Source organism: Ursus arctos, unplaced genomic scaffold, assembly GCF_023065955.2.
Source record: "Ursus arctos isolate Adak ecotype North America unplaced genomic scaffold, UrsArc2.0 scaffold_10, whole genome shotgun sequence".
Lineage (NCBI taxonomy): Eukaryota > Metazoa > Chordata > Mammalia > Carnivora > Ursidae > Ursus > Ursus arctos.
In genome coordinates, this window is record NW_026622764.1 from 12435833 (window position 1) to 12457717 (window position 21885).

The 21885-nt window shown below is 46.4% G+C and overlaps 1 protein-coding gene across 4 annotated transcripts in view; it reads right to left on the reverse strand.

Moving 5' to 3' along the window:
* FARP1 (FERM, ARH/RhoGEF and pleckstrin domain protein 1) overlaps positions 1–21885 on the reverse strand; it is a 267311-nt gene that overhangs the window by 191059 nt on the left and 54367 nt on the right. For all 4 annotated transcript variants that reach the window (XM_026493504.4, XM_044381909.3, XM_026493502.4 and 1 more), the window contains one exon: positions 19563–19756. In XM_026493504.4, the coding sequence (XP_026349289.1) occupies positions 19563–19733 (171 nt within the window). In that variant the 5' untranslated portion in view covers positions 19734–19756. The remainder of the gene's footprint in view (positions 1–19562; positions 19757–21885) is intronic.

Genomic DNA, 21885 nt, shown 5'->3' on the forward strand with positions numbered 1-21885 from the left:
CGTTGAGAGCTAGAGCTTTAATCCATCTCAAAGTTTTTCCTGTATCTGGTAGGAGATCAAAAATCTGATTTTTTATTCCAAAGGGACAGCTAAGCAGGCCAGCACCACTTATTAAATAAACCATTCTTTTCCCCAATTGAAATGTGCTTTTCCCATATATCATTTCCTGTAAGTTCTCAGACTCCTGATTCTATTTCTGTGCTATAACCTTTTTTTTTTTTTTAAGATTTTATTTATTTATTCGACAGAGATAGAGACAGCCAGCGAGAGAGGGAACACAAGCAGGGGGAGTGGGAGGGGAAGAAGCAGGCTCATAGCGGAGGAGCCTGATGTGGGGCTCGATCCCATAACGCCAGGATCACGCCCTGAGCCGAAGGCAGACGCCCAACCGCTGTGCCACCCAGGCGCCCCTATACCTGCTTTTTTAACAGTGGCTCTAAAATTCTTAGTCTGAAAGAGCAAGGCCCATTTCATGTACTTCAAAAACGTCTTGGTGATTCTCACACATTTCTCTCATAAGAACTTAAAATCACTTTGCCTCCTTTCCCAGCCCCCAAGAAACTGTAGCGCTCTGATGGGAAGAGGTAAGATGTGTCGATTCCCACAGAGAGAAATAGTATTTGAGGATACGGTCTGCCCCCCCCCCCCACAATTATGGTATATTCCTCCACCACCCAGATCTCGTTTTTAAAAAGCTCTTCCATAAAGTTTTACATTTTTCTTATGTTCCTGCCTAGTAAAACATCTAAGTAGTTTTCACTCTTGGTCACAATTTTGAACTTTGTCCCACCTCTAAGTGATTAATCCAAAGATGAAGACAAAAGCCATTAGTTTCTGTGTATTTCTTTTATTTACTCATTCAAATTCACTTAATTCAAACATACTTAAAAGATGACCTTGGATTTTTAAGTGTATGCTGACAAGCTCTGAAAAATAATCCCCCCCCCCCGCTAACCTTCCCAGTTTCTTATTGTTCTTGTAAGTTAAACTTATTCTTATGTGTCTTATATAAATTATAACTTATTAGAAGTTATTCAAGTTGTAACTTATTCTTAAAAGTTACAATTTTCAAAATACTATGAAACAGTGAGAAGACAATCATGTATTTGGTTGGTTTTAATGGGAACGGTTTTAGTATTTCACCATGTAATTGAATGTTGCTGCATTTTGGTAACCAGTCTTCATATTCAAGTAATTTCTATTCCTATTTCATTCAGATGTTAAAAATCATGTCTAAAAACTACTATTAGACATTTTTAGTATCTAAACAGGGGTTTTTTTTTGTTTGTTTTTAGTATTTTGAAAGATTCCCTAATGTTGAACTATCCTTGGAGGAGGATGGAATAAACCTTAGTTGCACTGATATTTGGAGAAAAAAAACAAAAACAAAAAAAAACAACACGTGGTGTTATTTTGTAAATTTAATTCAATTGTATTTTATTCATAATTCTTGCATTCATTAGTAAAATTGACCTATACTTTCCTTTTCCATATCATCTACATTAGTTTTGAGGCCATATCACATAGTAGTATGTATTATATTTTTTATATTTTAGAAAGTACCTGTTCCTTCCAGACTGACTGTAAAACTATCTAGTTTTTTTTAAAACACATTTGAGTTTAGTAAATTGACAACCTGGTGGCAAATTCAAACTTCTCCTGATTGGGGGAAGGAATCCTCAGAGTCAGACACACACCACAGGATGCTAACTTTCTCAACTTTCCGACTACAGACTTGAGAAGGAAATAGAAGAGGAGTCCTTGTGATAGCCGGAGGTACACAGGAAATTGAGAGGAAAATCCAAATACCGTCTGACATCCGGGCACAGGCAGAAGACACCAAATGAGTTAATACCCTAAGTCTGAATCACAAGTCATTCCTTGACGACAACTTGAATTTTGAAAGGAAGTAAAAAAATCTTCCTTAGCTATTTAAAACTTCCCCCATTGAACTAAGTGGTGAGGGAGTCCCAAAGCTTTTTGGTTTCTTCCCCCAAAGAGATCAACTTCTTTACATACATAGAACCTTCCTACAAGACTTGAATAACATTTAAACACCATTACCTTGTAGTGGTTCCTCATGCAGGAACTCTGGCCTCTCTATGTACCCTTCACTCAGCCCTTCCCTGGGGTGAATTTGTATCTATCGGATGGGTGACTTTGGGGGAAAGGGCTGGGCATGCTAGTGACTGAGTGGGGAGTCTAGTTCGGGGCCCGGTGATCAGCACGGCGGGCCAGCATGGAAGCCTGGTGTTTACCAGTCACTGAGCTAACACTGTGGCCACCCACGGATAGCATGCTTCTCGGAGTTGGCTCTGAACTCTGGAGAAAAAGAGGTTACTGATTAACACCACCCACTCTTAAAGCTAAACCATCACTTTACTTCAACAAAGAACTCTATGTAAATATAAAAAGGGCTGAATGGGATTCTTTGCCAATGTCCTCAATCATCTATAACTTACTAAGAAAAGAGCATCCACTAGGCCGGAGTGAAATCCAAGGCAGCACTGCGCATTGAGAAGTGCAAACCCTGCAGGCATGGGACCTACGGGGATATGCAACCTCCAGACAGAAGCCCTTGAACACGCGGGCCTCCTAGAGGACCACACACACCACGACAAGCCTTCATGGGGTCCTCGCTTGATCTTCTGTAGACAGGGAAACTATTACGGACTTTTTCTGGGAAAATCAGGCAACGCTATCAAAAACCTCACTCACTCCAAAGTTTCAAAGCACTGCATTCTCAACAGACATGTAATTTGTAAGCACAAGATCTTCACACGCCTTGTTAAATGAGACACATCAGTGCCAGTTTATGAAATCTACCCTTGTAGCACGGAAATCTGAAAACTATTTCTGAGGAACATTTTTCCCCCCACAAACCCTAGCAGTTCTCCTCCAAAAGAACAATAAATAAAATCTAAAGTTCCTGCACTTCAAACCACAGTTTGCAACAAAGACGACTTAACTGGACAAATGAGACTGAAGGAAAACTGCTGCACCCTAAAGATTCAGAGTCACTAGTGGGGCAAAAAGGCAAATTTTAGAGAGGGTACTTCATTTTCTACAACAGGAAGAAAAATACTCCAGTCCCTTTACGAATCCTAAGACGGCAAGAGAAATAGGTTACAACATAGCACCTCGCTGGGCCGATCTACATGTCGCCCTATTAACAGCTTTATTGCTTCTGTTCTCCTCCCCGACCGCAAGTTTGTCCGGGGTTTTTTTTTTCTGCCGTCCCCTTTCTATCCTCCCGCGGCCCAGATCTTAAGAATTCATTCTATCTTCTGTCCAAATATCAGTCTGGCCCTGGGCGTATTTTGCGGTGCTCCCTGCCCCCAAGCTCATCACAGGGAATCGTTAAATCGTAATCACGTGCCTGTGGACAAGCTGGAGGTCATTTCTCTGGGTACACCTCCTACACCTTGAGCTTCCCCCTCTTTGCCAATCCCCCATCCATCACTATGCTTCCCAAGGTGGAGAGATGGAGGAACACCTGATATATACAATATGTCTTGTTTTATAAAGAGGTATTCTAGAAGACAGGTAGGGCGGTTGCCTGGCTCACCATTATTCAGGTCCATGCTATCTGGCCATGGGGAGCTGCCACAAAGAACTTTCAACAGCCCCCTTCTTTACTTACACTAGGCAGTCATTTTCTGTGGCTTGCAAACCAGAGACAAGTGTATGGAAATACCAACAATATCAATACCTTTGTCTAGTTGATTTTTTTTTCTTGACACTTTTATGCATTTTCCCAATTTTCTACAATGAACACAGATTACTGTAGACCTAAATATTAAGGAGCTTCAAAAGGTTTCAGGGTTAATCTGTGTTTAAAGACCAAATGTTTGTCTGGTGCTCACTAAATCCCAGACCCTGTTCAAAGATGCCAAAACCTCTAATGCTCAAAATTATCATGTTAACAAGCAATTACTAAAATGAGCTATCATGGCAGCTTCGTGGATAATGACAGTATTTTCAATGATGCCTAAATCCCTTGGGGGGGAGTGGCGGGTGGTACCCAGGTCTCTAAGGCAAGTAAGAGGCAATGACTCATTTACCCCACAGCCCCTTGGCTCTTAGGCATGACCAGTGACCATTATGTAAGCTGCAAGAAAACAGACTGTCACAACTTGGCTTTCAAAGAATGCTTTCTTTCTGAATAATTCTTAAAACACTCAGACTAAAATTATATATTCAATCAACTTTTTTCCGTTTCTCTAAACTGTAACAGGCAACACGGTAGAGATAAAGGGGGCTTTGCAACTCAGGTGAGATGCTGCAAGTCCCACGTCTTTCCACCAGCGTGCTGACATCTCCCTTCTGGTTTTTGTTAATGTCCTGTGACCTTATCCTCTAAGAAAGCCACTTCTTTGAGATGTTATCATGTCCTGTCACTGCCATAAGTTAATAGTTCACATCGTCACTCAGAGGCCTCAAGCTGTGAATAAAATAGAAGAAAGAAGAATCTCATACTGGGAAAATTTACCCAAATGCTATACTTTGGGGACACAAATTTAAAAGTTCTTGTAAAAAATTCTTGCCTACAGGTTTCCAAATGCTACAACACAAGCAGAATAAATGTGTGTTTGTTTTTTTTTTTTTTACTTGTTTCATGTTCACTGTCAGATGAATCTCTGCAATGGAGGAGAAAATGTGGGCAGAAGGGCAAAGAATAGAAAATTTATCATTTGCAGGGAATTAATTAGAACAAGGTCCAAATGGTATGTCTTGGCAGCTCTCTGCTTGGAATGTCATACGTTTCTCAAAAACAATATTTAATTGCAGATCTGAGTGCCAAGTGCAGCAAGGAGATACCACTTGGCTTGCTTACTTGAAGACAGGTTTTAAGCAATATTAAAATATTTCGTTTGTGAGAAACTTATTCAAGTGGTCAATGCACATAGAAATTGCTAGAAAATAAAGGACATTTGGATCTCTGAACATTAACATCTTTGATAACTTCAGGATTGTTTTTGAAATTGTGTCTTTGCAAAGTGTTCTCAATCATGAGATGACCCAAGACCCAGCGAAGAACAAGGCACCTGGAGGTGAAGTGACACTTAGGACAAAGGGATTTGCTGAAGGTCCCCCAGGTAGATCAATGGACAAAAAAGGTCTATTAGCTCTTTACTCCTGGTATGTGCAGGAAACCCACAACCCCGAGGAGGTCTCCCAGAACCCAGCCCCCCCCCCCCCCCGCCTTAAAGGAATGTAACAGCTCTGTGGGAGGCAAGAGCCATAAAATGATAACTAATGACACATAAATCAAGCCATCAACGCCAACACCAAACGATGCCATGAAGGTTAGTGAAACTTCGAAGTCACCTTGGATGTTTTCAAAGTACCTCTATCAGCCATCTACAGAGCGGAGGTCACATACTTAAGAGTCAGGATTTTAGCTTATTTTAGCAAATCTGTTCCCACCTCCGAACCCTTTCACCACGGTTGATCCTATTTCCATAGCCCCTGGGTCACAGCTGGTACACTGTGACAAGTCACCTGAAGCACAATGGAAATGAAGGGCCAGCCTGTTTTTCTCGAGAGCTGAAATCGGCCGTGGCTGTTTTAACTAGTTTCCAATGTTTTTTTCAATTGTGGTTAAAAAACCCATATAACATACTTCCGATCTTAATGCTCTTTAAGTGTATATAGTTCACTAGCATTAAGTATATTCACATAGATCTCCAGAACTTACTCATCTTGCAAAATTACAACTACATTCCCCTAAAACTGCTCCCCACTTCCCCTTCCCAAGCCCTGGCGACCACGGCTCTACTGTCTCTACGAATTAGACTCCTCTCGGTACCTCGTGTAAGTGGATTCATATAGTATCTGTCGTTTTGTGACCTATTTCACCTAACGTAATGTCCTCAAGGTTCATCCACGTTGCAGCATGTGACAGGATTTCCTTCCTCTTAGGACTAAATATTCCATAGGAGGTATATACTACGTGTCAGCCACTCAGTCATCAATACACACTTGGGTTGCTTCTACCCCCTGGCTTCTGTGAATCATGCTGTAATGAACACAGTGTACCAATCTCTCTTCAAGATTCTGTTTTCAGTTCTTTTGGATATCCACCCAGAAGTAACACCACCAGATCCTACAGTAATTGTAGGTTTTAATTTCTGAGCAACTGCCATATTTTCCATCATGACTGCCATTTTGTATCCCCACCAAAAAGGCACACGAGTTTCAGTTTCTCCACGTCCTCACCTAACACTTGTTAAGATTCTGGTTTTTTTGATAGCAGCCATCCTAATGGGTGGGAAGGGATAGCTCACTGTGATTTTGATTTGCATTTCTTTAATGGTTAGTGATGTTGTTTGGCATAACGGTTTGAAGACTGAGAGAATACTGGGATAGCAATAAAGCCTTGTGTTTTCAACCCGGAGCAAGACATCAAAGTGAGGGATACTCGCCAGAACCAGTGAATGATGTTAGAAATGCAACAGGATGATGTGGGGAGGTGCTACTCAGTGCCTCTCAAGCTAGAGCTCTCCCATTACCGATTCACGGAAAAATGCTGGAGGAGGAAGGAAAATTACCCAAAACCAACCTACTCCTGTGGTTCGCTTGACTGAAACAGCCACGATTCCTCCTCTAGGAGAGCTGCTCATACTACAGATCTCATTTCAATTATGCACATGTAGGATTTAAGAAGAGTTCTGGGTAATACGCGTCTCCTCCACATACTGGGAAACTGTCCTATCCTCCACTGTGCTTCGAGGGAACCAGAGCAGAAAACTGGGTACCAACGTTGCAAAGCCAGGAGCCACAGCGCCAAATGACCCAACCATTTCTCAAATGAGGTTTCATGAAGAGGCTGAACAATGAGAAGTCACTGTACATATGGGCTGAATTAGGTCTCAACAAAATTCACACACTCCAGTTCTAATCCCCAGCACCCAGCGACCTTATTTAGAAATAGGGTCTTTGCAGATGATCAAGTTAAGACAGGGTGGGCCCTAGGCCTGTAGGAGGACTGTGGCCTCAGCAAAGGGAGAGAGACTGGGAGACAGACACACAGAATACCGAGCAGAGATGAAGGCAGAGATTGGCAGAGGGACATCGACAAGCCAAGGAACGCGGAAGAGCGTCAGCAAGCCACCATGAAGCTAGGTGAGACGTCCGGAAGAGAGTCTCCCTCACGGCCACAGGAGGAAACCAACGCTGCCGACATCTTGATCTCCGCCCGCCGGTTTCGGGAACTATGAGAGGACCTGTTTCTGTTGTTGAGGCTGCCCCGCCTGTGCTCCTAGGTCACGGCAGCCCTAGCAAACTAACATATTCTATTTCAACGAACGTCAAACAGAGTCGTTAAGTGATGGAGGAGCCCAGCAAATGCGCTGCGTCTAAAGTGACCCTTCGAGGCCACAGCCAGCAGGCCTTACAAACACCACGGGCTGCCCGGAGCGTTCACGTGGGTCCAGGGCACAGAGAGAAAGAACTTTAGTCTAGTACCTTGTGTACCACCAAACAATGGCCAAGAACAAAACCAACTCCCCAGGCCCCTCGTCAAGAATTTCTGGAGCCAGACAGAGGGCAAAAATAATTTTGGAAGCTAAGCAATGCAGCTCGTACCCACATAAAACCTCTCTTCAACAGCCCTGGGTTGGCAGGACGCCAAGTGGCTGTTGGCAGGGTCTTGTTGAACCAGTTTTCTGGAGAAAATTAGAGTTTTCTTTTCTAAGACTGCCATGTCCCTCTTAGGAGCTTCAAAAGCGAAGGCGGCGGTGGGCACTAATGGAAAAGCCCACCTTAGAGAAACTGCCCTGGGAATGGAAAGGAAGGGGTAGGAGAGAAGGAGACAGACTATCTTTGTTATGAGGGTTTCAGCAAGCTCACAGTGAGCAAACACTAGGACTTCACCTGGAATGAGGGTTTCCTCCTGAGAGGGCAATAATGGGCAAGAGCTTAACAAACCAGGAGAGGGTGGGGCGGTGGCGGGGGCCCAGGCGCTTCATCATGTGGTCAGCAAACAGGGACACTAGTCATCCCTGTGACATCTACCTGGACGTAGAGAGCTGTTAAATACAGCCAAACCCCAGCTAACGAAGGAGAAGAGTGCTTCCCAGCACCGGGTTACAAAACCAGATGTCCCACTTCACAGCCCCAGTAAACCACGTCATCTCCGTGCCTGTAGCAAGCATTCGAGCAGGCTGAGGGAGACGCAGATGGCTAACAGTGATAGGAAGTTTTGCTTCAACTCCTATTTGGTATATGCTAGAACCATACACGACGCTGGCTGGCTTTTTTATCTTCGTCATTTGGATTCTACTGATAAAATCGTGTGCAGATTCAAAGCACGTCCACGAACTGCAGGATTTCTACGTGAACGAAGGTATCCGTGTCAGGGTCTGCCAGGTGAAGCAAGGTCCGGAAGGAGATGGGATTAAAGATGGAGGGGTCAGAGGGTGTTAAAGAGGAACCCCTCACCCAAGGCTGGAACTGAAGGCACAGGAAGAGAGAGACAAACAGAAGTTTGGAGGCAGAAGCTTGGGGAAGCCACACCTGGTGGTCTTCATTTTCTCTGGGAGGTGACAGGCTTGGTCACCCCCTAAGAGATGGGGTGTCCTTGCTCTGCCCCCACTGCTCCTGCTGACTGGCCAGGACAGCCTGCTCACCATGGCTCCCTCGGTTGTGGGAGTCTGGGTGGGCTCAGCAGGAAACACCGATAGGAGATGGGTGGTCAGGAACAGGGGTGGGCTCTTCATCCCTCTCCTCTCCTTCCTTCCTGGCCCTGCTGGGGCCCTGGCAATGGCCGTCACTCCTGCTGGCCACACCATGAGCGGCCTAAGAACCAGTCCCTCTTCCTGCCCCTTCAAGTCCGAGGATGACAGCTCCCGTGGGGCCACAGGAGCACGCGCTGGCCAGAAGGAACCAGGATGACCGACCACAGCCCCTGTACACACAGCAAAGCAGTAACCAAGGGCTCGCCATGAGAGGAGCCAGGAAGCTCCAACGACCAAGTAGGAGCTGAGGTTGGACGTTTGTCACAGCCACAGCCTCTGCCATGGTGTAATTTTTTTCCTACAGCCCTTCACGGGCTGGTGTTGCCGCCGAGAAGAAAAGAGCTGTGGCCACCGCCAGAATCCCAGCAAGGCAAGGGACGGGCCCCCTGCGTGCGAAGTCACGGGGTTCTAAACCGCGAGCATGGCCTCAGCAAGGGAGAAGAGGTCGCCCCAAGGGCGAAGAGCAAGGGACATGGGAGGGACAAGATACAGAGGCAGATCAAGTAGGATTCAGAAAGCCGACTCCATGCCACCGACGCGGGCGGGGGGGGGGGGGGGGGGCGTCACAGACTGTTGAAAGCATGGGCTTTCATAAAAATGTTACCAAATATTTATTATTGGACATCCATCACATTCAAGTGTCCCCCAGGCCCCGAGAGCAGTCACAGATGCATTTTATTTATTTCTGTTCCTAGTTAAGGGGCACATACTCAATCAGAAATGGAGGACTGCTTTAAATTATAGGCCAGTCTTATTAACAATGAGTTTTAACTGCCTCCCTCCCCAAAAAAAAAAAAACTATCAAAAAAGAAAATCTTTCGGGGGCACCTGGGTGGCCCAGTTGGTTGGTTAAGCAGCTGCCTTCAGCTCAGGTCATGATCTCAGGGTCCCAGGACTGAGCCCCACATCAGGCTCCTCTGTCTGCCCCTCCCCGTGCTTGTGCTCTCTCACTCTGTCAAGCAAATAAAATCTTAAAAAAAAAAAAAAAAAGAAAGAAATCTTTCTACTAACTGTTCAGTGAGAACAAAGCCTGAAGTGTTTTATTTTTAACAGGTGTGCTGAGGAAAAGGCATCTTGAGGCTCAGGGTGAAATAGACTTTTTTCCTTCGTTCTCTAATGTTAACTATGCATTTGTTATGGGTTGAACTGGGTTCCCCAAGATTCATGCACTGGAAGTCCTAACCGCCCCCCCCCCCCACTACTTTAGAGTGTGACTTCTTCAATTTGGAAATAGGGCCTTTACAGAGCTAATCTAGTTAGTTCAAACGAGGTCATTAGGGCTGGGGCCCTCATCCTGTGGGGCCGGTGTCCTTATAGAAAGAGAAAATTTAGAGGCAGTCACCCAACAGAGGGGGAATGCCATGGAAACATGGAGGCAGAGATGGGGGCGTCCCATCTACCAGCCAGATCGGGGCATCCCATCTACACCACCAGAACCTAGGAGAGAGGCATGGAACACATTCTCCCTCTCAAGGAGCCAACCCTGCAGACAGCTTGATCTTGGACTTCCGGCCTCCAGAATGGAGAGGGAATACATTTCTGTTGTCGAAGCCCCCAGTCTATAGTACTGTGTTGCAGCAACCCTAGGAAACACATACAGATTTTAACCATAAAAAAGGTATTGTTTTAATACCCTAATAACTCGACAAATGCTCTTGGGTCTTGCTTTTCAATGCTGTAGACATTCAGCCTTCTGTCTAGACCCAAGGTAACTGAGCATTTGCGGTCCGTTTGCGGACAGAAACGGATTCTGACAAATGACCCCAGAAAGACGACCTACAGCCAAAGGCACTCGATGTTACACCTCATAAGTAAACTGCATCAAAATTAAACAAGCTCATGACTGCTATCACCCCTTCCTAACGATTTGGAGCATGGTCCTTTCAAGACCCTGGATTTAAACGCTTTCCCAGCCTGGCCTTTGCTTCAGCGTGGCAAGCTGAACAGAGTCGCTTCTGGATGACAAGGAAATGGAAATTCAAAGAGTAAACAGAATTTTCCTAGTATAAGTGGAAACCAAGCAATCAACCTCCACTTGATACTTCCAGGCCGTACAATTTACATAATCACGGTGAAGCTTAGAGGTTCATTTACAGAGTCACAGATTCTTCTTTGTGATTAAGAAGAAGGCAGTGCCTTTTATTAGCAACATTAGCAATGTTCCTTTCATGTCAACTACCGGGAGACACAATTTCTAGTACGACAGTTGTCATGGAAAGGCCTGTGCCGGGTGATTTCCTAGTCTTCTGTGACAGCATGGAGCCACCCAAGTTGTAAACCTAAGAGTTGTACAGTCTCCCATTCTCTGGGTGCTCCCCTCCCATGAGCTGCCATGTCCTATCAATTCTACCTCCCCAATTTCTCCTGGGTCGTCTTCTGTGTGGGCAATCCATCTGGAGTCTGTACTGGTAAACACCATGTGGACAAACACTGCAAGGCCTCTGGTCACTGGGCGCTCCTCCTGCAGACTTAGCTCCGTTCAATCTATCCCCCGCACCTAAGGGCGCCTATCACCAGCATGAGCTGGGGGCCGGCACAACGGACCTGCTGGCTTATCCGAAGGGCTACTTATGGCCCTGAACAATCTCATGGTGTGGGGAAAGCAGGGCTTCAGTGTAGGGATGGGAAGGGCCAGGACCCAGCTCCCTCCCTTCCCCAGCTCTGTGACTCAGACCAAGTCAAGTCCCTCAACCCCTCAAGTCTCATGCCCCCCCGTGCCTAGCTCAGCCACAAATAAGAGACTATAAGGACAGACTTATCAGCACAATGTCTAGCTCACGGATTTTTTTTTTAAAGGCAGTCATTTTTATTCCCTTTCTTATCACTAGCAGCACCTTGCCTTGTGTGTTCATAAACAGTGGTACAACTCCTATCATGTTTTCCAGATCACATTCCGTAAAATAACACCAGAGCCACAGAATTCCACTGCGGGTATCTAGTCTAGCTTCCTGTTTATATAATGAGGAAAGAGAAACCCAAAAAGTGCTCGCTTACAGTTACGAAGTGTTAAAGACTTTCAGAACTGCTCACTTACAGAAGACCCCCAAATGGATTCCAATCTTTCCATGCCCTTTCTCAGCAGTTAAAACTAAGGTCCAACTCAAATGCCCAAAGAGATGGAAGACAAGAAATGAGGGATTTCTAAAAACAGATAATTTTTTTAAAAATCAGTGATTTATTTTCATATTTCACACTAACATTCAAACAGGAGTATCTCGCCAGCTATGCACATTCTTCAAAGGGCCCCCAGAGCCCGCACCATGAAGGGCTGTCCTACAAGTCTTGACCGCAGCCTGCATCCACCTTGAAATCCTTCAGCCAGCCTGTGCTAGAATGCACAGGAAAATTAAGCTAAAAGCACCCCCCCCCCTATTTCAAAGCTAACCAAACTCAAGCTCAGAGAAGCTGCAGATAGGTTTTGGAAAAAAGAAAAAAAAGGAAAAAAAAAAAAAAAAAGGCAGTAAATGCACTTGTCGGAAACCAAGGATTCATCACAGCTCTCCGCGTGGTACTTCGTTCTTAAAGACCTTCAAAAGCCACCTGGGCTACAGCTCTATTTTAAGATGAACCCTCCAAAGAAAGTTCGTTCAAATCAAATGTGAGACTCTGTAGAACGCCGGGGGGGGGGGGGGGGGGTTATCCCATCCACCATGAGCATGCTATTTTCATTTTATCTTGAAGTGCTTTCATACTTTTTCCCCAATTTCACCTAGCCAACAGCTCTACAAAGAAAGCACAATCTCAACTCTGTTAAAGAACAAGCCAGGAACTAAAGCTTAGCAGGAAAGGAGGACAAAAAAGACCTTCTTGAGAAGCTGATTCGAGTCCAGGGCTCTGCAAGGAGTGTTTCCCGGACTTCACCGCAGCCCCACGAGGCAGGCACCCTCCATACTCAGGGAGGAGAGACAGGCGGACAGAATGGTTATCTGCTCGCCTAGAGCCGCGCAGCCACTGAGTGATGAAGAAGCCAGGATCCAGTGTCCTGGATTTTCCCAACTCCTCTGTTTCTTGGAATTAGACAATTTATTATCTCCAATTAAAAGAGGGGGGCAGAAAGCAGCTCTCAAACTCCCTATGTTTGCTCAGCATATTGGCCCATTTTAATGTCAGACACAGACATTCTCAATTACAGTTTTTTGGGGGGGGCGTTTTTGTTGTTTTTAATTTATGAGGTTCTACTGAGAGACTCTTCAGGGAGAAAAGAGCCAACGGCTGTATGGAATTCCTGCGATCACGTCAGAGCCGCAGAGCAGACTTTGATCACGAGTCATCTAAGCCGAAGTTGAAAGGGGTGCACACAAATATTTCAGGCCGACGTCTAAATTCTACTCTTGGCTTCAAGGAGCCAGAAAGGAAGGCTAACAGTATTAGGCTGAAATGATTTATGAAAAAAAAGTTTTAATCTATTCAAATGGCCTTTAAATGTAACCTCATGAGGCCAGACCCAGACAGCCCCATTGATCATTCCAGTTAAATAAAACACAGAAAGAACGACGCAGAGTGGACATAAAATACTATTTCAGAAACTCTGCTCATAAAAAGAGCCAAAAGCAACACAGATAAGCAAAGAATCACGGACTTATTTTTTAAAAGCTGAGTGAACTGGGGAGATTTCTTCCCTTCATTCTGGGTTCAAACTGCAGCTGCTTTAAGAGCTAGCTAAGGCAGCCCCAGCAGACACCGCTCCCTTCTCGGTTTTAAATGGCCAATTAAATTTTATTCAGGTCTCACCACTGCCAACTCCTTCCCCACCTCCTCCTCCCCCTTCCAAGTGCACTGCATGCAAAAAAAAAAAAAAAAAAAAAAAGAGAGAGAGAGAGAGAGAGAGAGAGAGAATGAGAGAGAAATCAAGCAGTCCTGCGACCCCCACCTGCCTCCTAGCATCACTCTAACCCCATCCACTGGACGGAACAGCCCACCCCACTGCCCGGGGCTTGTAATTCCAGGGGAGTGAGAAGCACACTTCTAAGAAAGGAACATCTATTTCCCCCCACAAGACCTTCAGTTAAATATATATTCCATCTCTTTGGGGACAAAAAAATAAATAAAAGCACTTTCAGCAGCTTTTCCAAAAGGGCACCTTCTCTAAGACGGCTGCAATAAAAACAAAGAAGGGAGGGGAAGGGGGATGGGACACAAAATTCATTCAAAATAAAAAAGACCAAGAGACAAAAGGAGCCTGCTTTCCTAAAGACACAGTTGCTCTGGGGGAGGCATCAAGGGGAGGTCCACCAAGGAATCGCGGAGCTTTGGAGACAAACTTGTCTGCGTCCTTTTTCTGAGCTCAAGCTGATGTAGATAGCTTTAAAATTCTAGAACCATTTAAGACCTTTGGAAGAACCCAAGCACTTGGAGAACAAGCGCTCAGCAGAGGTCAAGCCCAGGTTCAGTGAAAATTAGGTATTAAGTTTCACTTCAAAAGGTAAGAAAATGAAAATCAATGTTTAATAACATTTAGGGATGGACCCTAAGAGGGGCGCCTGGGTGGCTCAGTCAGTGAAGCGTCCGCCTTCGGCTCAGGTCCCGATCTGCGGGTCCTGGGATCGAGCCCTGCCTTGGGCTCCCTGCTCAGGGTGGAGCCTGCTTCTCCCTCTCCCTCTGCCCCTCCTCCCACTTGTGCTTGCTCATGCTCTCACACAAATAAAACCTTTGCTAAGAACAAAAAAATCCTCGTGGACTCTTACTAGGACATGCCAATGAGATCTTAAAAATTTTAGAGGTCTCCTGTTTTCAACAAACAGATTTCCTACTAATAATGTGTTGTCGAGAAAGTAACTGATTTCTTTCAATCTTCTATTTTCCACTGTCAACTCAATATAGTTTAGCCCAATTTAGTTCAGTGAGATTTATGTAAGTAACCCCCTCGACACACACACTTGCAAATTAAATACTGACATTTCCTGATGCTCCATAAATTATATATATACATACATATATATATATATATATATATATATATATGTATGTATATATATAAATCACAGCACGCTTGTTCACCCCCACTTTTTTTTTTTTTTTTTCCTTTTTAGTACTTACTAGGTAATAGTAACTTCTGTGTCCGATCAGGTTTGGTTGGTTTTTGGTTTTTTTTTTTTTGGGGGGGGGGTGTTTGTTTTTAAAAAGTTCCTTTTCTCAGAGTTTACCATCTGCCCAGGCAATTAACAAATACTCATCCTGAAAACTTAAACAATCCATCAACAAGGATGTCAATGCAGAGTCCCGGCTTCCAAAAAAAAGGGAGGAAAAAAAGCCTTTAATATCATCTAGACCAAGCACCTCATTCTGCAGATAAGCAAACGGAGTCTCAGCAGGGACATAAAGGAACTAAGGAAAAAAGAAGATTAGAGCCGGTGGTTCAAAGTCTAATTAGAGATACAGAGAACAAGCACTGTAAGGAGAGAGAGCAGGGCCCCCAGCAAGAGCCATGGGGGCCCTGGACTGTGGGCAGGTCAGAGAGAAATGTGCTGGAAGTGAAGCTGGGTGGTGTTTACAACGGGGAGAGCACCGGAGCAGCTCAGAGAGGAGACCTTCCCCTTAGGAGCCAAAGGAGAGGTGACGCTAAGTGCAGGGAAGGGGAGACAGTATTGGGGGTCATGCAGGCTGGGCTCCAAACCCAGAGCTATCTTAATGCTGTACAAAAATGGGGGAAGGAATTAAAAGCTCTTCCCATGGGCACCGTCACCTTAAAAGAGAACAGCACCAACCACCTCTCCAGGTCGCAAGTCAGAGGACCGACTGTGGGCAGAGGTGGGGGCGGTCGGGCACACACATCGGGTATCTGCTGGGACCAGGCACCTTCAAGTGTAGGACTTGATTCAACAGGAGCACAAGAGGCCCAGCCCCCCCCCGCCAGCTCACATTCTACGCACTGGAGCCCCAACCGAGAATGGCAACGAGGGCGGGGCTCCATGAGATGCTAGCATAGAAGGGGAACCGCCACGGACAGCAGTGCAGAACTAGGGCACTGTAGCCCCAGCAGCTCAGCAGTCGGGCCCTTGGGGGAGGCTCACCATTCCCCCCAGCCTTCCCACACTCACGAATCCACTTCATCCTCACGCACCTGGGAGCTAAACAGGCTTCCGAGGGAAGCGAGGACATGACAAATACACAGCAAGCACAGTGATGGGACCCCTCAACAGCTCTGGTTGACACCAAGTTCCTTCTGCCACAACTCGTGCTGTGCACTGCTTCTAGAAGGTTCCCCCCACTGCCAACTGGCCTGCACTCAGCCATTCCTGCCAACTCAACACAGACCAGGTGTCTTCTGGTCCCATGAGCGGCTTTCCCACGTGTTTTGTTTTTTGTTTTTGTTTTTTGTTTTGTTTTGTTTTTTTTTTATTAACCAGGGCTGCTCCAAAGCAGCAAAGGAAATGGCTCTTTTATGTCCCCTGATCTTCTCAACTCTTCCTAGAGTGACCTTGCTAATGAAAACACAAACTGAATAAACACTCGGAGGAGAGACCATCTGTTTCGTGCGAACGACGTCAGTAGGAACAGTGTGTGTTTACCAGCGGGGTCAGGAGGCCAGGACACATAAAACCTTCTCGGAGATCTTGAGTGGGGGCTGGCCCTGGCTGCGGTGAGGGGCAGGGAGACGCGTCATTAACCCTTTCAGATCTGCATGAGGCCCTTTGTTTTAGAACCACGGGCTGGAAGAGCACTTTGCAGATCAGGGTGAGGCTTATTTGCACAGCATTTTCCACATAGAGATGAGACGATGCCATGTAAGAATTCACTCTCCATATTGTGTCTGAACTTTCTGCTCTGCAGAGGAAATACGTAAGGTGACCATCCAAGGTCAAGAGCAAAGGTGGGAGATGGAACTACAAGGTAGAAGAAACCGGCGCTCACCACGATTGCTTTTCAAAAGGTTCAACGCTTAAAGAACTTTTTCAGAAAGGCTATGAATAACCAGAGACACAACCACACGGACTACGGTCTGGTTATCTGTGCTAGGAACGGTTTAGGGAATTTGTAGTTTAAATGAGGACTCCGCCTGCCTTCTACTCTAAATCAGAACTAATGAGAAAAAGCCCAGGAAATTCAATCCCCAAGGAAATAGAGGGTTCAGAGAAGAATGTTCGCAAGGGGAAACTGCCAGGACTTCTGGCCGTGTGCCCCGCTCCTCTGTGCGGCAAATGGGGAGCGAGGAAGGAGAGTTCATTCTCTCGAGGCACCCAATCCAAGGAGCAGTCACGTGTGGGCAAGGGAGACACTTCCAGGGTCACACACCCGGCCGTATGAATTCACAGCAAAAAGTTGTGCAGCAAGGTTTCCCAGCAGTTACGGGCGGCTGGGGCTCTCGCAATCCTGCATCACTGTGCTCCCATCCTGAGTGCGAAGACTGAGTCACCGTGGCCGGCCTGATGCCTTCCAGCTGCGTGAAGGCCTGGCTGTCTCTCTTCTTAAAGAGCACAAGGTAGCAATTTAGAATCAGCTCTGTCAATAAAAATGCTGATATCTGCCTTTCTACAGGCAGTTACAGAAAACATCTGTTACCCACTGGCTGAGAGGGAACATTCTGGCCAAACCAGAAAAATCAAAATAAAATATGAACGGAGGAGACGTGTGGGAAAAAAATGACATTAAGTTCTACTTGTAAGATAAACTCATTCTCACATGCAGTCGGCAAACGTTTTAACGAGCACCTACCACATGCCAGGTACTGTGCTAGGTGCTGGAATGTGACACTAAGGCAAGGTCCCTGCCCAGTGAAGTGGCAACGGCATCACTCCTCATATTAAGTGCTTATTATAGGCCGAGTTGGTACAAATAAAGGGTTTGGAACAACTTTATTATCACAGTAGGAGATTGGGTTTATTATTCGCCTCATTTTTCAAAGGAGAAAGAGATAATAGAGAGGTACCTTATCCAAGGTGATCAAGGAGTCAGTAAAAAAGGCTGGAATTTGAACCCAAGCAGTCCAGGTCTACCCTTATAGGCATATAAGCAAAGAAATCTGAGGGAGGGAAGAAAAAGCCCAGGCACTGCCTCAAAAGTTAGCATCTGGGTAAAACTGATAGGGTCCTTAAGGGTGCATAGGAGTTTATGGGGAGGAAAGGAGAAAAGTTCCTTCCAGAAAGAAGGATTATAAATGCAAAGCATAGACGCCAGCAATTATCAAGTAAAATAATTGTTAAAAGATGAAAGCTTACTTCTATTCTTATTCCTTAGGGAGATCCTATACAGTCCAAGCTGTTACCGACATCCTTTGGTTTAGGGAAACTGAAGAAACACAGCTGAAGGCAGTACAACACTCCCTGTAGGTCATGCACCCAACAGCAAAATTTGGTCACTCCTCAGTCCAAAGCACACACAGGAACACCATTTAATAGAATGTGTAGCTAGAGACATGGGCTCAGAAGCCCTTAGCACGGTACCAACAGGAAACCCTGAAACTAAATACCTCACCAAACCAGTCTGGCAATGAAGAGAAGGCACTGGAAAGGGGGAGGGGGCACCCGCTCCAGAAGGCCTAATTCTAACAGGCTGGGAGGTGCACTCATTCACGTTATAGTCTCAGCAGATCGGCAATGGCTTTGTTCACCAGAAAGACACGCATTCCACAACAGGAAAATATATGTACGATAAATTGGCAGTTTTAAGCATAGCTATTCCGAGGTTTATCTTTCCCGGAGACGCTTAATGGTAATTCACACTCTCGGAACAGTATTAAGATGAATATGATTTAGAGAATCATACTGCATAAGTGATTACATGACGGGTTACAGACGTTTATGTCAACTATTAAATCCCACAGTCCCTCTAGCCAACAGGAATAATAGACGGATCGTCTCCAATTTAAAAACAGGTTATGTTCCCAAAGTTTTGTGTTTTAAGTCGGCCGTTTAGAATTCAGGAGTTATTTTCTTCCCCACCAACAATGCTAGATGTGGTGTATAGTGCCTGAGACAGAACACAGAAAACTAAATCCAAAGTGAGCTACACACAAGGTCTATGGACCCGAATCCACGTGAGGGATAAGGAGTCTGGAGGAAAGTGTCATCTCGCCCTCCCCGCTTTGGGCACAAGAAATCCTCACCTGCTTGGAACGGGTGCTGGGTCCCTAACCTCCAGCAGGAGGAGGCTGGAGAGGAGGAATAGGCGGCGGCAGGGGCTCGGAGGAAAAACAGAACCATGGGGGCGCGGGAGCGAGAGCCAGGGTACAGGCCTCCCACAGATGAAAGAGGCCAAGGCTGTGGATTCCTCCCTCCCTGCCCGGCTCCCAGACACCCCCATCTCCTCCCCTGGTCCCTGGGATGGGGGCCCTCTGCAATTCTGGGGCTGCTGCACCGTGGACCTAGATCAGGGTTTTCTTCACCCCCTACTTCCCACCCTTGAACACAGACGTCCACATCTCTCCTGACATGAAAACATGCGTGCAGGTCTTTGATGGTTTTCTCAGGACTTTTCTTGCCCGTACCCTAGAGAAGCGGCACACGCACGTGCACACAAGCACACCAACGTGAGAGGAATACCTGTAGTGAGCAAATGAGAGACGCATCCCCAAGACCACAACTCCACCCAGCTTAAATATCTACATATCATACGTGCATATGCAGACACATACATATTCACGTAGGAAAGTCTGTGTGATTCAAGTCATCTGCCCACTGAGACCACTTCTAGGCAGTGCATGCAGGAGTCAAAAAAAATCAGACAGCGGAGAACCAGAATGGGTCAGAGGAGCATGCTGGGGGTGGAGAGGGAGGTGCGGACCCTCCCCCCGCCACCTCCCTCCACTGAAGGCAGGGATGAAAGGAACCTCCCCGTGCTGAGGGCTGCCCTCACGTTTGCGTTCACAGATCTACCCTGACTTACTGGAACTTCAAATGCCTCCTGGGTGTCATCCAGCATCTGGATTTTGATGGACATGAGTTTCCCGGAAGGTGTTGGGGGCGGCTTCTGTCCATGTTCCAAGGTGCTGATCCCCGAATTCTCCGGGGCCCCCAGTCGCGATCCTGGACTTGGCCTCTGCTCTATTTCTCCCATGGTGAAAGCAGACTACACAATATCTGCAGGAAGCAGGGAGAAAGAAAAATACATCAGAAGAGGGGACTCATTTCAAGCACCTAAGGAACACCTGTGGTCTCCGAGCCTTGCTTGAATCGGAGGAGCCACAGCTCGATGGGCTCTCTGTCCCCTGCACAGGACTCACGCATGGGGAGGCTTCGGCACCTTCACAAAAAATCAGGTCACCCTCAACCAACACATACAAATAGTTGTGCATATTTTAACATATCTTCTTTCCTAGTTTTACAGTCGGCTCTTATTCAAACTATAAGTTCAGCTGTGTTCAACACATTATTCCGTGTCTATGGTGAGCTGGGCACAACTTTTTGAGTCTGGATGGAAGAGGACAGACAATGCCTAAGCCATACCATTAGCATCCTTTAATTACCTCTTATGGACACACTAACATACCAAGTAGTGCGGGTATTATAAAAAGATAAAGCGCACGTCGTGGCTCTCAAGTTTATAATCTGTTGAGGAAGGTAAACACGCACTCCCACAAACACAGGTGACATAAGGTAGGGTCTATTTCTCCCCATTTCTTCTGCTTGTTTCTATCACAATTACCTTCTAATGCATTCCTTTCCTGCCACCCCCTCCCATTGTTCCCCCTTTCCCAAGAAACCATTCTACGTATAATAGTATCGACAACAATGTTATTTCTTTAAAAACAAAATCCAGCTTTTTCCTCTTTCAGTAAGTAGCCCACTCTTCTGCCGCCCCTCCCCACCCCACCCTCCCCCTACCCTCTGCCCCGTTCCAGGTCTCTGTGCAGGGCTCCCGCTGGCTGAATGCTTTGCACTCCTCCACCTGGAAACTTCTACCCTGGCTTTCAAATTCCGTTCCATGATCACATCCCCGACATCTGGTCGGGGCTCAGTTCCCACTGCCCGCTCTGTGCCCACAACCCCGTCGAGCGTCAGCATGGTGGCCAGTCCCATGTGCCTCTGCCCGGTTACGTCCCCCAGGACCACCCTAAAGCAGGGATCAAATCTTGGGTATCTTTGGGTCTCAGCACCTAGCTAGACACAGTGCAGGGCACAGAGATTTCAATAATGGCTGCTTGATGACGGGCCCTGTCCGGATATGAAGGGTCACAGAGCACAAGGGGTGGGCCCTTCCATCATGGAGAAGGTAGGAACGGTCCTCAACCAAAGTCTCTCATGTCAGGTAACACCTGCAAGGAGACAAATAAATGGGAGAAGGCACTGCAGGGAAGGGGAAGGGCCCCTACAAAGCTAGGGGACAGAAACAGGGTGGCAGACAGGAAGAAGAGTAGGGATTAATGCGGGAAATGGGCTTGGAAACAGGATGGAACCAAATGATGGAGGACCTCAAACCCCTGGCTGAGAAATATGGTCATTCCCTGCAGGTAGCTGCTGGGTGACAAGAAGCACAGATGAAAAGCAGAATCTTAGAAAAACCCATCTGAAGCGGCTCTATCCTACAGGCTAGGGAAGGATGGATGGCGGGGGCCGTGGCAGGTCCAGTGACAAAGCTATTGTGACAATCTGTGCCTGAGGGGATAACGTGGCCGGTGGGGACAAAAAGAAAACCATGAGGCCATAAAACCCACTGTTATAGAAAAATTAACCCAACGTTGTTAACAGTAAGCTCCCCAGGAGGAGGATATAAAAGTACAGAAATGACCAGAAAGTTTTATATCTGGGCAGAAGAGGGAAGGTGTGAGTCTAGGGACATCTGGGGCCCATGGGGGAGCTGGACTTGGGCAGAGAGTTGAGTCCATCTCGCTGTACAAACGAAAGCCAGAATAAAAGCAAATGGCGGGGGGCAAGAAGCAAAAAGAACCACTGTGCCCACTAAAGAGGGTGGTCATCGGCTGAATATTGTTCCCCCACAAAATTTTTAAAAGATTTGAGAGAGAGAGAGAGAGAGAGAGCATGAGTGGGGGCGGAGGGTGAGAGGAAGAGACAGAGACTCCCCACTGAGCAGGGAGCCCAACATGGGGCTGGATCCCAGGACCCCAAGATCATGACCTGAGCCGAAGGCACACGCTTCACCGACTGAGCCACACAGGCGCCCCTCCACCCCCACCCCTGCCAAATTCTTGTATTGAAGTCCTCACCCCCAGTATCTCAGAGTCTGACTGTATTTGGAGAAAGGGTCTTAA